General features: G+C 35.4%; 3 protein-coding genes across 3 annotated transcripts; all 3 read right to left on the bottom strand.

Annotated features, from left to right (window-relative positions):
- Window positions 1–6988: 6988 nt before the first annotated feature.
- On the bottom strand, window positions 6989–9622 carry LOC149208110 (putative linoleate 9S-lipoxygenase 5). Its single transcript, XM_089398241.1, has 5 exons — window positions 9246–9622; window positions 8872–8881; window positions 8174–8475; window positions 7799–8062; window positions 6989–7394 (listed from the first exon to the last, which is right to left on the bottom strand). The coding sequence occupies exons 1-5, from the start codon at window positions 9620–9622 to the stop codon at window positions 6989–6991; spliced, it is 1359 nt and encodes a 452-aa protein (XP_089254367.1).
- A 398-nt stretch (window positions 9623–10020) lies between these two features.
- LOC149208109 (putative linoleate 9S-lipoxygenase 5) lies at window positions 10021–10650 on the bottom strand. The gene is made up of 2 exons (XM_089398240.1): window positions 10400–10650; window positions 10021–10288 (listed from the first exon to the last, which is right to left on the bottom strand). Exons 1-2 carry the CDS (start codon window positions 10648–10650, stop codon window positions 10021–10023), a joined length of 519 nt encoding a protein of 172 aa, XP_089254366.1.
- Window positions 10651–11519: 869 nt separating this feature from the next.
- Window positions 11520–13919, bottom strand: LOC149208108 (putative linoleate 9S-lipoxygenase 5). The gene is made up of 8 exons (XM_089398239.1): window positions 13914–13919; window positions 13437–13863; window positions 13244–13329; window positions 13040–13147; window positions 12752–12935; window positions 12633–12720; window positions 12252–12521; window positions 11520–11847 (listed from the first exon to the last, which is right to left on the bottom strand). Exons 1-8 carry the CDS (start codon window positions 13917–13919, stop codon window positions 11520–11522), a joined length of 1497 nt encoding a protein of 498 aa, XP_089254365.1.
- Between the last annotated feature and the right edge of the window lie 1550 nt (window positions 13920–15469).

Genomic DNA, 15469 nt, shown 5'->3' with positions numbered 1-15469 from the left:
GATATTTTGTAAATAATAGTAGTGTGTGGGAAAAAAGCAACATATGAATGGACATTGTTGAAAGCTAGGGTGGATGATAATGAGTTATATTTGAAATGATTAGTTATGTGTATTCGAATATGGCTATTTGGTAAATAATAGTAATGTCTTGTAGAGGTTATCCATTATCCATGTTGTTGTTTTTGTTTATGTGAACATGTTTTTGTACAATTTAATATGGCTATTTGGTAAATAATAGTAATGTCTTGTAGAGGTTATCCATTATCCATGTTGTTGTTTTTGTTTATGTGAACATGTTTTTGTACAATTTTTTTTTTTTTTTTTTTTTTTTTTTTTTTTTTTTTTTTTTTTTTTTCCGAGATGTAATTTTTCCATATGCTACCTATTTATGGTGTTATTAGAAAATACTATTATATTGTAATGGAAGAGGTGAAAGAAACGATACGACATTGTGAACAACATCATGGTCGTCGTTCCATATTTGAAAATGCATAAAAAATTGTTGGAGCCATGATGATAATAATAAAAATTCCAGCATGATTTTGAAAAAATTTAGCTAAATTTTTTGAAAATGTGGATTATAGTTGTCACTTTTTAGAATTTTGAGTGCCTTAATTTTGCACAGAAAATGATAGAAATTACAGCATGATTTTGAAAAAATCCAGCTATTTTTTTTTTAAATGTCAATTACAGCGGTCAAGCTTCAGTATTTTGGGTGCCCAGGCATTCATGATGGATGCTAAATCCATTTCCGCCATCCAAAAAAAATGTAAACACTCCCACAATCAAATTTCGGAATTTTCCGTCCAGACAAAATTGTGACCTCTTTAGATAAGACTGGAAAAAAATGGTCTACCTTTGTGTGGGAAACATGATTGAACATCAAAGTTTCAAATGAATGCGTACACGCATAGAGGATTATTATGGAAGATTCCTTCTTCAGGGAATCGTAATATAAGCCATGAGGATATTAAATGTCCTTAAAAACTAAAGCACAGAACTTGGGAGCTTCAAGTCCCAGGAATGGAATTTGGTATTTGGTAACATTTTACAAGGGAAACATGATTGAACATCAAAGTTTCAAACGAATGCGTACACGCATAGAGGATTGTTATGGAAGATTCCTTCTTTAGGGAATAGTAATATAAGCCATGAGGATATTAAATGTCCTTAAAAACTACAACACAAAACTTGGGAGCTTCAAGACCCAGGAATGGAATTTGGTAACATTTTTAAATGGAGTTTCCAATACAAACTGGCGCGAATCACCCAGAAGCTTTCAAGTTCATGGCCCCTAAATTTTTGCATTCTTGATAATGTTTTCTCACTGTTTCAGTGTCAATTTCATGATGCTTCCAAAAAAAAATTACAAAACAATTTTATAAGTTTTAATTTCTATCTATAAAATAGCTACTCCATCGTGAAGAACAGAGATTATTGCTACTCCATCATGAAGAATAGAGAACTTGTGAGCTTCGAGACCAAGGAATGGAATTTGGTAACATTTTAAATCAAGTTTCCAATACAAGCTTTCTTAATCTGACAGAATCACCTACAAGCTTTCAAGTTCGTGGGCCCTAAATTTTTGCATTCTTGATGATGTTTTCTCACTGTTTCAATGTCAATTTCATGATGCTTCGAAAAAACTATAAAACCGTTTTAAAGTGTTAGTTTTTATCTATAAATTAGCTACTTCATCATGGAGAATACACATTTGTTAGGTATTATTTGGCATTTCACATCATGTTGTATTATGAGTCATTGTGTAAGTAAAGCAACATTGTGAATCTAGTGTGAGGAGGACCAAGGTGTATTTAGTAGTCACAATTGATTGAGGGATGAGGCACATTGAAGAGTCATAGATAAGAGAGATGCATTGAAGAGAATTTTGGTAGTACATCATAAGAAACTGTGTGAGGCATTTTGCCACCATTTGGTCATCTCAACATATTTGTTACTTTCTGAAACTAGCATTTCCCAGGTATGATTGTCCACTAAAGTTTGTTATGTGATTCACTGTAGTGTTGTAAGTTACACTGCATGGTTTCTTAAATTCTGCTGTGGTTTTACTAATTCCCTATATGGTCTGCTAAAGCCAAAATATTATAGCTTATGACATGACGTGTGAAGTTTACTTTCCAGGCTTTAGATATACAAAACAGTGGCTGAGTTTTGTTACTTGTTAACTGTTGAATAGTTGGGTATACTAACATGTGAAGTTTACTTTCCAGGCTTTAGTTATAGAAAATAGTAGCTGAGTTTTGTTACTTGCAACTTGTTGAATAGTTGAGTATACAAATTTAGATGAATATATTACTGTAAGTTCTAGTGTGTGGTTGGGCACATCATCATTTAGAAAGAAGAAACAAATGACACAGCAAAAAGAGTCAACATCCGTCTTAGTTCCCAAGGTTGAAGTTCAACAAATTAGATGTGTAGCCAACTCATTGAAATAGGATTTAAGTTTGGAACTCATAATTTTAAGCCAAGTTCCCCAATTTGAAATAAGCAGCCACCTTCAACATGCACATAAATTCTATGGTGGGCTGGGAAAAATTACAAGAAAAATATGTATGTATTAAGAATAATTGATGATATAGCTGTGGGTTGTTCTAAATGGTGATAGTCAGCAACATTTCATTGTATTATTCCCATACAAGGGGAGGCCACAGTTTCTGCCGAGTTAATAAAAAATTTGCTGGTATAATCACCTTACTTACAATGACAATAACCACTATTACACTAGTAGCACATCAAATCATATCTAAACCCCAATACACAAAAAGTTTATTATATCAGAGTAAAAGTAACCTGCATGTCTAATTCAACTCCATTACCAGTAGTTCATTCTATCAATTTGTGATGCTTATATGACATATATTGTTTAAAATGACGCAAACATAAAAGTTCAATGCAGTACTGCAAGCCTCCTGGTCTAGTTGAACTCATTCTGTCAATTTGTGATTCTTATATAACATATATTCTTTAAGGAAGAAACAAAGAAAACTTTAGTACAGTGTCGTAAGCCTCCTGCTTTAGTTGACATTCCATTCATTTACATTCCAAGGAAAATTGTAAAGTTATAACTAAAATTGTAAGTTGGTTTGGATGGCCTAAGACCCGACATATCAAATCAGCAAAGGAAATTACTAAAATTCAGGTTAAAGTCCCAAATCCATTGGCATTGCTCCACTATGAAAATTATTGATCTTAGTGAAACCGCATATTTATGATACAAAGAAAGTGTAGATACAATATGATCTTTGGATGATAAGCCTTCACCTAAAGGCTAAAGTGTCGACACATCCTTAGCCTGAGATATCTCTAAATAGAATGGACACAATAAGCTTTAGAACATGACATTCACTAAACTCGTACTTTGAAACCAATTTCAAAGTATTCTCAGTTATTAATTTGCATATCTACAAGCATACAGTGCAACAGGGTAAGTATAAACAGGGCAGGCCACAACAGAAAAGCTCTGAAGCTGATGCAACTTCTCCTTGTTACAGAGCCTCTCTTCACTTTGTCCGCTGTATGATAAGTACATCTAGAAAAGCTAGCAAATTGATCAACTGGAAATCCAGCATATCATTACATTTCCTCGAAGAGCTATTTAATCCTAATCCACATCCGAAACCATTAACAACTCACAACCAGTGCAACATAAATGTCTGCCAAATCATGGGAATACATGTAAACAAAGAAAACTACTATGCTAACCGTAGTCAGCCTATGTGATGAAACAATATCACCAAAAGTTCAAACTAAGCATGTTACCAATAAAACTATTGGCTAAACCTATAAACAATCTTAATCATCCACTTCTACATGCCTTCTTAGTATTAGGCCTTTACCAACAGGTGTGTGATTAAGTTGTTTCTCATCTTTTATCAGCTACCAGGTTTGACAGAAAAGAAGTGCAAATTTCCTGCCTCCACTATCTAACAGATCTGCTAATTTCTGAATCATTCAAAACTTGAACAGGGCCAATATATTGAAATAACACCATGAGAGCCTCAGAAGTTGTGCCTCCATTTATAATCTATCTTAAATAGGCCATTTCTTTTGGTAATCCAAATAACAAAAAAACCATTCCATTTCTTTCCTTTAAAACATAGATTTTCATCCAACAACTTCTAGTTGCACGCAGAGGCAGATTCATTGACTTTTACCATTCACGCCAGTCTTGGTATGCAGAGGCAGATTCATTGAAATCATATATTTCTTTTAGCAAAATATAGCAGTGCGATGAATATGTTGGCAACGATTAAATGACCCCTGGTCCACTACAACGAGGAGAACATGATTCAATAACTATTCGAAGGCTCTGCATGTACAAATCTAGTACACTGTTTTCTTCTGCCCAAGCTGCGTTTATGGTTGTGATTATCACAGTCTTGTTAGGCATTGAAGTCTTTTCTAGATCACTCCCTAAATCAAAGGTAGTTACAGATGAATTAAACTCTGAACTCTGTAAGAGATTGGCTCTTAATTGAACTGTAATAGCCATGGAAATTTATTTATAAAAAGTATGCCATCAACTACACAATTGATATCTACAGAAATAGAAGGCTAGAAAACAAGAATTTTAATTTATAAGATCCAATTTACATGGTTGGTCAACATGTAGAAACCCCTTGTGTCATCACTCTGTCCAAGTGGGGAATAGTAATATGACAGTGGAATCACTATTGTGAAATCACTATTGTCAATATGCAGAGACATAATACTATGGCATGCTTATAGATCGTTGTTGGCTGAATGACTTGCAATTGGCTTTCAAGCTGTTGGTTCACCATAAGTTGGATGTACAAAATATTAGTTGGATCTGAAGAACAAATAAAGCTAGGATAAAAGGTCCAAATTTATGAAATTATTAGTTTCTTCCTTCCCCACCTTTCCATTGTTATTATTATTATTATAATACTAATAATAATAATATTATTATTACCAGATAGCTCCCTGGATGCCGTCAAACAATTAATATTTATTTTATTAGAACAAATCAAGGTACGGATAGAAAGCTAAAATTTTTGAAATTATTAGTTTCTTCCTTCCCCTCTTTTTCGCTCTTAGCATTATGACACTTCCTTTCACATCCTACAGTGGATTGAACTTGCAAGAAAATTTGAGGTGAACCTTACAGAGAGGTGCTAGACTCTGCTTTCCCTGGCAATGACAATTTTGACTACAAAGATGCCCTCTCAAAGAGCATTATGTTCTTCGAGGGGCAGCGGTCGGGTGTTCTTCCACCAAATCAGAGATTGACATGGAGGAAAGATTCAGCGCTCACAGACGGATTCGACCAGAATGTATGGATATTTTTTAAAAACATACGAATAACTGTTTTAGCCTTTCATCTCAACCCTTCAACTATTTTAGTTTTTCTTCAATGGGTACTAAATAAATCGAAAACAAGAATTATAATTTATAAGATCCAATTTACACGGTTGGTCAACATGTAGAAACCCCTTGTGTCATCGCTCTGTCCAAGTGGGGAATAATAATATGACAGTGGAATCACTATTGTGAATATGCAGAGACATACTACTATGGCATGCTTATAGATCGTTGTTGGCTGAATGACTTGCAATTGGCTTTCAAGCTGTTGGTTCACCATAAGTTGGATGTACAAAATATTAGTTGGATTTGAAGAACAAATAAAGCTAGGATAAAAGGTCCAAATTTATGAAATTATTAGTTTCTTCCTTCCCCACCTTTCCATTGTTATTATTATTATTATAATACTAATAATAATAATAATAATATTACTAGATAGCTCCCTGGATGTCGTCAAACAATTAATATTTATTTTATTAGAACAAATCAAGGTACGGATAGAAAGCTAAAATTTTTGAAATTATTAGTTTCTTCCTTCCCCACTTTTTCGCTCTTAGCATTATGACACTTCCTTTCACATCCTACAGTGGATTGAACTTGCAAGAAAATTTGAGGTGAACCTTATACCTCTGCCTCTTCTGTTCATTTTTGTACACAAGGAGGTACATACATCTTCAATTCATATTTCTAGCCATTATCAACTCCTAATACATGCTTTCATATACAAGGAATTAAATTTTCATCATGTTTGAACTCAACTATTTGCCTTCCAAGGCTGGCTAAAATGGTTGTTGGGCTGAGGGCCTCCACTGCAAATAGTTTTATTGACAATGGCCCTTACAGAGAGTTTATTTTCAAGCATTTTCAAGTGGCTTCTGTGGATGAAGAAAGTGCAGCAGTAGTTCTAGTAAGTTGATCAGTCTATAAAAGAAATTCCCATATGAAGCCCTGAGTAGGCTATGAGTGAGACATTTTGCCTCTACATAAGAGTTCATTAGATAATGTGTTCTATAAACCCCCCTCACATACTCAACTGCATGACTGCCCTATTCAAGAAGCCAGCTATTCCAATAAGCATGTGAATGAAAATCACCTATACAATTTACAAATTACAACAACAACCAACCAACAAAAAAAAAAACATATACTCAACAGACTAAGGCAACAAACTGTTCAAGTAATAATCCTCAAGAGGGCCAATATACTGGGACTGTCCATTCAACTAGGTATTCCATTCAACTAGGTATTACCACCTATATTTTATCTTGATTTAAGTATATTTCCAGTAACGATTCACCAAACCGTACTCAGCCTATGTGATGAAACAATATCACCAAAAGTTAAAACTAAGCATGTTACCAATAAAACTGTTGGCTAAACTTATAAACAATCGTAATCATCCACTTCTACCTGCCTTCTTAGTATTAGGCTTTTACCAACAGGTGTGTGATTAAGTTGTTTCTCATCTTTTATCAGCTACCAGGTTTGACAGAAAAGAAGTGCAAATTTCCTGCCTCCACTATCTAACAGATCTGCTAATTTTTGAATCATTCAAAACTTGAACAGGGCCAATGTATTGAAATAACACCATGATAGTCTCAGAACTTGTGCCTCCATTTATAAGCTATCTTAACTAAGCCATTTCTTATTGTTGGGACCCTTTTTTTTGAATGAACCTTCTGCTTATGGTGGGCCGATTAGGCATGTATCCGGTGTAAGGGTATTGCCCAAAATTAACTGCAGCATGAAGAGCCGAGGCCACCCATACGATTGTTGTTATTACCTTTTCAACTTCTTCCACGCTCTCCATGTTGTACCACCATGTGTCATCGTTCTTGTCTCCGTGACAAACATTTCTGATTTCGTTCCACCATGCTTGCAGCTCTGTATCAGATTTCACTGCATCATCATTCTGGTAGTACAAGGACAGGTACTCCTTAACCCATGAAACTATTGTGAACCATATCTCCAATCCATCCACAGCGTAAGGGTAGTCTTTGATCATCAGCTTCAGCTCGTAGGGCATTGATGAGTCTACCACTGCCATACCCCTGTCAAGTTGTAGCCACATTCAGGTAAAAATGTTAATCAAAATTCAAATGGTTGACACAAAGATGAGGCTCAGATTTTAATCAGTATTGATTACTGTTTAGAAAACAAAGAGCACTAATCAGCACAGCATCATACCAGAGTTTGGATTCCATACATAAAACATTACAGTAAAAAACAGAACTGACTGAAAGAAAAAATATGTATACGGAGAGATACAGTATAATTGTAAGGAGATCGTCCATATTTATAATAAATTGGGAGAAGCCCAACATTGAAAACTGGTCGTTGGACAGTTCACCAACCAAGTAATGATAGGTCAAATGTGCACAGTAATTAGATCACTGACCTAAATAAATTTTAGTCTTTAACTCCATGGTGTATGTACAACAACAATTATGATTACCTTTTCATGAGATCTGCAGGTAACCCTTGTTCGTCAAGCCTCCATTGCCTGTACACTACTAAAGAAATCTCCAAGGCATACTTTCTAGTAAACACTGTCCTTTCAAGAATGCTTCTGCCATTTATAAGAATCTGGCGAGCCAGAGCATTGATGTTGATTGTGTCCTGGAAATGAGGGCTCAATAGCTTGTGAATAGGATGCATCACACTCAGCTGTCTATTAGTAGCAATAATAAATGGTTCCGTAACTGCATGAGTCTTGAGCCTAAAAGAATCCGACCATTACAGTCTCAGTCTGGACTATATATAGAATGATATTGTAAATATCAAACAAATTCTGCAGGTATTCTATTAGTTGTGGCTATTTGGGTTTTACCAGTGACTGATAAGCTGATGGTAACCAGAATCATTAACGGTCACGTACGCTTTAGCCAGCTGCCATAGAGCTCCTTCTGCGCCTTCCTCTGCTGGAGTAAACACCTTCCCAACACTTGCCCGATCTTCTGAAGGGGGTAGGCTCAACTCGATTGCAACTGGCCTTAATGTGCCATCCTTCTTCAGGAAGAGAATTGAACGAGAAGCATATGTCTTGGTGATAGACAGAGCATTTATTCGATCCAGATGGGGCATCAAGGCGTCATGGTGGTCCAGAATGAAGAGTCTGTTATCCCAGAGAGCCTGAAAATATCATATCCATCTATGAATACATGAATCTATAAAAGAAATTCCCATCTGAAGCCCTGAGTAGGCTATGAGTGAGACTTTTTGCCTCTACATAAGAGTTCATTAGATAATGTGTTCTACAAACCCCTCTCACATACCCAATTGCATGACTGCCCTATTCAAGAAGCCAGCTATTCCAATAAGCATGTGAATGAAAATCACCTATACAATTTACAAATTACCACAACAACCAACCAACAAAAAAAAAATGTACTCAGCAGACTAAGGCAACAAACTGGTCAAGTAATAATCCTTAAAAGTGCCAATATACTGGGACTGTCCATTCAACTAGGTATTACCACATATATTTTATCCTGATTTAAGTATATTTCCAGTAACAATTCACCAAACCGTACTCAGCCTATGTGATGAAACAATATCACCAAAAGTTCAAAGTAAGCATGTTACCAATAGAACTGTTGGCTAAACCTATAAACAATCTTAATCATCCACTTCTACTTGCCTTCTTAGTATTAGGCTTTTACCAACAGGTGTGTGATTAAGTTGTTTCTCATCTTTTATCAGCTACCAGGTTTGACAGAAAAGAAGTGCAAATTTCCTGCCTCCACTATCTAACAGATCTGCTAATTTCTGAATCATTCAAAACTTGAACAGGGCCAATGTATTGAAATAACACCATGAGAGTCTCAGAACTTGTGCCTCCATTTATAAGCTATCTTAACTAAGCCATTTCTTATTCTTGGGACCCTTTTTCTGGAATGAACCTTCTGCTTATGGTGGGCCGATTAGGCATGTATCCGGCGTAAGGGTATTGCCCAAAATTAACTGCAGCATGAAGAGCCGAGGCCACCCATATGATTGTTGTTATTGCCTTTTCAACTTCTTCCACTCTCTCCATGCTGTACCACCATGTCTCGTCCTTCTTGTCTCCGTGACCAACATTTCTGATTTCATTCCACCATGCTTGCAGCTCTGTATCAGATTTCACTGCATCATCATTCTGGTAGTACAAGGACAGGTACTCCTTAACCCATGAAACTATTGCGAACCATATCTCCAATCCATCCACAGCGTAAGGGTAGTCTTCGATCATCAGCTTCAGCCCGTAGGGCATTGATGAGTCCACCACTGCCATACCCATGTCAAGTTGTAGCCACATTCAGGTAAAAATGTTAATCAAAATTCAAATGGTTGACACAAAGATGAGGCTCAGATTTTAATCAGTATTGATTACTGTTTAGAAAACAAAGAGCACTAATCAGCACAACATCATACCAGAGTTTGAATTCCATACATAAAACATTACAGTAAAAAACAGAACTGACTGAAAGAAAAAATCTGTATACAGAGAGATACAGTATAATTGTAAGGAGATCGTCCATATTTATAATAAATTGGGAGAAGCCCAACATTGAAAACTGGTCGTTGGATAGTTCACCAACCAAGTAATGATAGGTCAAATGTGCACAGTAATTAGATCACTGACCTAAATAAATTTTAGTCTTTAACTCCATGGTGTATGTACAACAACAATTATGATTACCTTTTCATGAGATCTGCAGGTAACCCTTGTTCGTCAAGCCTCCATTGCCTGTACACTACCGAAGAAATCTCCAAGGCATACTTTCCAGTAAACACTGTTCTTTCAAGAATGCCTCCGCCATTTATAAGAATCTGGCGAGCCAGAGCATTGATGTTGATTGTGTCCCGGAAATGAGGGCTCAATAGCTTGTGAACGGGATGCATCACACTCAACTGTCTGTTAGTAGCAATAATAAATGGTTCCATAACTGCATGAGTCTTGAGCCTAAAAGAATCCGAACATTACAGTCTCAGTTTGGACTATATATAGAATGATATTGTAAATATCAAACAAATTCTGCAGGTATTCTATTAGTTGTGGCTATTTGCATTTTACCAGTGGCTGATAAGTTGATGGTAACCAAAATCATTAACGGTCATGTACGCTTTAGCCAGCTGCCATAGATCTCCTTCTATACCTTCCTCTGCTGGAGTAAACACCTTCCCAACACTTGCCCGATCTTCTGAAGGGGGTAGGCTCAACTCGAGTGCAACTGGCCTTAATGTGCCATCCTTCAGGAAGAGAATTGAATGAGAAGCATATGTCTTGGTGATAGAAAAAGAATTTATTCGATCCAGATGCGGCATCAAGGCGTCATGGTGGTCCAGAATGAAGAGTCTGTTATCCCAGAGAGCCTGAAATTATCATATCCATCTATGAATACATGAATCTATAAAATAAATTCCCATCTGAAGCCCTGAGTAGGCTATGAGTGAGAATTTTTACCTCTACATAAGAGTTCATTAGATAATGTGTTCTACAAACTCCTCTCACATACTCAACTGCATCACTACCCTATTCAAGAAGCCAGCTATTCCAATAAGCATGTGAATGAAAATCACCTATACAATTTACAAATTACAACAACAACCAACCAACAAAAAAAAAAGAAATGTACTCAGCAGACTAAGGCAACAAACTGGTCAAGTAATAATCCTCAAAAGGGCCAATATACTGGGACTGTCCATTCAACTAGGTATTACCACCTATATTTTATCCTGATTTAAGTATATTTCCAGTAACAATTCACCAAACCGTACTCAGCCTATGTGATGAAACAATATCACCAAAAGTTCAAAGTAAGCATGTTATCAATAGAATTGTTGGCTAAACCTATAAACAGTCTTACTCATCCACTTTTACCTGCCTTCTTAGTATTAGGCTTTTACCAACAGGTGTGTGATTAAGTTGTTTCTTATCTTTTATCAGCTACCAGGTTTGACAGAAAAGAAGTACAAATTTCCTGCCTCCACTATCTAACATATCTGCTAATTTCTGAATCATTCAAAACTTGAACAGGGCCAATGTATTAAAATAACACCATGAGAGTCTCAGAACTTGTGCCTCCATTTATAAGCTATCTTAACTAAGCCATTTCTTATTCTTGGGGCCCTTTTTCTGGAATGAACCTTCTGCTTATGGTGGGCCGATTAGGCATGTATTCGGCGTAAGGGTATTACCCAAAATTAACTGTAGCATGAAGAGCCGAGGCCACCCATATGATTGTTGTTATTGCCTTTTCAACTTCTTCCATGCTCTCCATGTTGTACCACCATGTCTCGTCCTTCTTGTCTCCGTGACCAACATTTCTAATTTCGTTCCACCATGCTTGCAGCTCTGTATCATATTTCACTACATCATCATTTTGGTAGTACAAGGACAGGTACTCCTTAACCCATGAAACTATTGCGAACCATATCTCCAATCCATCCACAGTGTAAGGGTAGTCTTTGATCATCAGCTTCAGCCCGTAGGGCATTGATGAGTCCACCACTGCCATACCCCTGTCAAGTTGTAGCCACATTCAGGTAAAAATGTTAATCAAAATTCAAATGGTTGACACAAAGATGAGGCTCATATTTTAATCAGTATTGATTACTGTTTAGAAAACAAAGAGCACTAATCAGCACAACATCATACCAGAGTTTGAATTCCATACATAAAACATTACAGTAAAAAACAGAACTGACTGAAAGAAAAAATTTGTATACGGAGAGAGACAGTATAATTGTAAGGAGATCGTCCATATTTATAATAAATTAGGAGAAGCCCAACATTGAAAACTGGTCATTGGACAGTTCACCAACCAAGTAATGATAGGTCAAATGTGCACAGTAATTAGATCACTGACCTAAATAAATTTTAGTTTGTAACTCCATGGTATATGTACAACAACAATTTTGATTACCTTTTCATGAGATCCACAGGTAACCCTTGTTCGTCAAGCCTCCATTGCATGTACACTACTTCCAGTAAACAAATCTCCAAGGCATACTTTCTAGTAAACACTGTTCTTTCAAGAATGCCTCCGCCATTTATAAGAATCTGGCGAGCCAGAGCATTGATGTTGATTGTGTCCCAGAAATGAGGGCTCAATAGCTTGTGAATGGGATGCATCACACTCAGCTGTCTGTTAGTAGCAATAATAAATGGTTCCGTAACTGCATGAGTCTTGAGCCTGAAAGAATTCGACCATTACAGTCTCAGTCTGGACTATATATAGAATGATATTGCAAATATCAAACAAATTCTGTAGGTATTCTATTAGTTGTGGCTATTTGGGTTTTACCAGTGACTGATAAGCTGATGGTAACCAGAATCATTAACGGTCACGTACGCTTTAGCCAGCTGCCATAGAGTTCTTTCTGCGCCTTCCTCTGTTGGAGTAGACACCTTCCCAACACTTGCCTGATCTTCTGAAGGGGGGTAGGCTCAACTCGATTGCAACTGGCCTTAATGTGCCATCCTTCTTCAGGAAGAGAATTGAATGAGAAGCATATGTCTTGGTGATAGACAGAGCATTTATTCGATCCAGATGCGGTATCAAGGTGTCATGGTGGTCCAGAATGAAGAGTCTGTTATCCCAGAGAGCCTGAAAATATCATATCCATCTATGAATACATGAATCTCACTGCTGCTGCAGATCAAAAGACAAGCCAAATTACAAGGAACAAGCATTGAGTTGGATCAATATACCTGCTCCACTGTTAGACCGTCGAGATTATTTTCGATGTGTGAAGCAGTAATAGAACTGATCTGAGGACCAGACATCAAAGGGTCCAGTTTACTTCTCGGAGGAAAACTCTGTGAATTCAACCATTCACAACATTAAAATTATGTAGCCTAAGCTTAATTAAAAATAGAGAGGAGACAGATGGGGACTAGAGGTCTGCTGATTACTTGGAGTCTCTGTATAACAAGAGGATTGACTCCGGCCAGCATCTGGCGCGCAAATTCTTCATCTTTCCTCCATGCAAATTCGTCATCTGCACCCATTAATCCCATTTCCAGTAAGTTCAATTATTCAGAATCTGGTAGAAATCAAGCACAGAATAAGAAGATGCATGGACGTGTTTGGAAGAGAAATACTCACGGGCTATAACTTGAGGAAGGGGATACTTGAACAATTTTTCGCCGTCTGTTGTAAGAAACTCTTTGACAAGCTCAAAGGGAATGAAATTTTTGGCAGCTTCCAGAATTGAGTTGTTGGGCAACTTTTTCCCATCGGAAAAGAGCTTCTTAATGTCTTTAAAGGAGTCGAACTCATTCATAGTTGAATCAAACAGCGATTTGAGCTCTGGTACCAGGAATTGAACAATTGCCTTGAGGGAATGCGCTAAGAAATCAGACATTTTCAGATGCCCAAAACGCTCATCTCGTGGGACACATCTCGTACTGTTTACAACATCGACACCCAAAATCCAGGTTCCGATGTCGCTGGAGAAACTGCAGCAGCAATGGCTGCCGCGTCCATCGTTTTCTGAACATCCGACTTCTCTTATTCTCAAAGTCTTTTCAAACTGCAACTCAGGGAAATTAAAATATGGGCGACTAATAAGCATCTAATGACCGCCATTGCCATGAGCGAGAACCGCGAGACGAAAATTCATGAACCGTTTCAGTTTCATGAACCGTTTTTTGGATCAACGATCAAACTTTGTTCAATCGTCTAACACCACAAATCTACGGTGAACAATAGGACACGGCGACGGCTGGGGCAATTCATTTCAAAGGGAAACACCTAACGGCATAAATATGTAAAAGAATTCAATAGCATTTTAGGTGAATTCTGTGAAATTATTTGTGCTTATGTTTGGCTTGAGATTTCCCTAACACAAACATGAATAATTTCATGAAATTCATCTAAAATTTTATTAAAAATTCAAAAATATTCATAATAAAAAAAATAAGAAAAGAGAAAGATTAAAACCTACTTAATTAAAAATAAAATCCTATTTGCCTTATGAATCTCCAACATTGAAATACCAATACTAATTATATTAGCTTTGGGATGATGTTCAAATCTCCAACATTGAAATACCAATACTAATTATGTTAGCTTTGGGATGATGTTCAAATCTTCTTGTTAATTTACATACAACATCATTTTCTTTTTAATAAGATTTTTTGTTTTTATTTGTTTATTTTTGCTTTCAGTTTGATTTTTTATTTATAACAAAATTATATAAATTTATATATTTATAAACACGCATAATAAAAAAGCAATACTCAAGTAAATTATAAAATTTAAATATATTGTTAAATATATATGTATTAATTTTTTATTTATATGACATAAACTTAAATGTATAAATTAATATATTTATAATAAAAGTATATATATATAAATTAAAATTGTGTTGTTATATGTATATATATGAAATATATTTAAATTTAAAAAAGATGAAATTAAATTTTCAAATTTTATGTATTTATAATAGAAATGTAACACTTTAATAACATATAAAAATTAAATTATATATAATAGAAATGCAATATTTTAATAAAACAACATTTAAATATATAAAAAAATATATATTTTTTAAAATAATACTAAAGTTTAAATTTTTATTTTAATAAAACAACATTTAAATATATAAAAAAATATATGTTTATTAAAATAATACTAAAGTTTAAATTTTTATTATCTTATATATAAGAATCAAAAATAATTTTAACATTTGTAAATGAAAGTTTGATCAATTTGCTTACAAATATATGTTATAAAATTTCATATTTTTTTATAGTATTTCAAATTTACTTTAGAATTTTACTTTCAAGAACACGAACCAGCTGACTTAAGCCTCATGCTCAGGGTCATCGAGAAAATTGAGAAAAACGCAATCAAAACCAATGTCTTATATTTCCTGCTTCATGACTCCGAATGCCACCCGTTTTCGACATCGCTAGAGTAGAGAGCAAATTAGATATGTTTTGGAAACAATTTTATCCAGTCATGAGCATCTTGATTGATTGATTGATTGATTGATTGATTGATTGATTGATTGATTGATTGATTGAGAATTAAAATTTTATGAATAAACATGATTTTAGAAATAAATAAATTTAAATTATAAATAGATTTTTTGGGGTATGGTATTTTGTTTCATGACTCACATCCTCAGT

This window comes from Pinus tabuliformis, chromosome 1_2 (genome assembly GCF_031772625.1).
Source record: "Pinus tabuliformis cultivar Carrire ecotype Pingquan chromosome 1_2, CPIR1, whole genome shotgun sequence".
In the NCBI taxonomy this organism is placed as follows: domain Eukaryota; kingdom Viridiplantae; phylum Streptophyta; class Pinopsida; order Pinales; family Pinaceae; genus Pinus; species Pinus tabuliformis.
Note: the sequence above shows the minus strand (reverse complement) of the source record. Positions and strands in the feature narration are given on the sequence as shown.

Coding starts and splice junctions, on each gene's coding strand:
- LOC149208108 (XM_089398239.1), bottom strand. Junction 12,721..12,751: donor ACCCCCCTTCAGAAGATCAG/GCAAGTGTTGGG, acceptor CTACTCCAACAG/AGGAAGGCGCAGAAAGAACT. Junction 11,848..12,251: donor CCTGTGGATCTCATGAAAAG/GTAATCAAAATT, acceptor ACAACTTGACAG/GGGTATGGCAGTGGTGGACT.
- LOC149208110 (XM_089398241.1), bottom strand. CDS start 9,622: ATGGGTATGGCAGTGGTGGACTCATCAATGCCCTACGGGCTGAAGCTG. Junction 8,063..8,173: donor CATCAGCTTATCAGTCACTG/GTAAAACCCAAA, acceptor GGATTCTTTTAG/GCTCAAGACTCATGCAGTTA. Junction 7,395..7,798: donor CCTGCAGATCTCATGAAAAG/GTAATCATAATT, acceptor ACAACTTGACAG/GGGTATGGCAGTGGTAGACT.
- LOC149208109 (XM_089398240.1), bottom strand. CDS start 10,650: ATGCCGCATCTGGATCGAATAAATTCTTTTTCTATCACCAAGACATAT. Junction 10,289..10,399: donor CATCAACTTATCAGCCACTG/GTAAAATGCAAA, acceptor GGATTCTTTTAG/GCTCAAGACTCATGCAGTTA.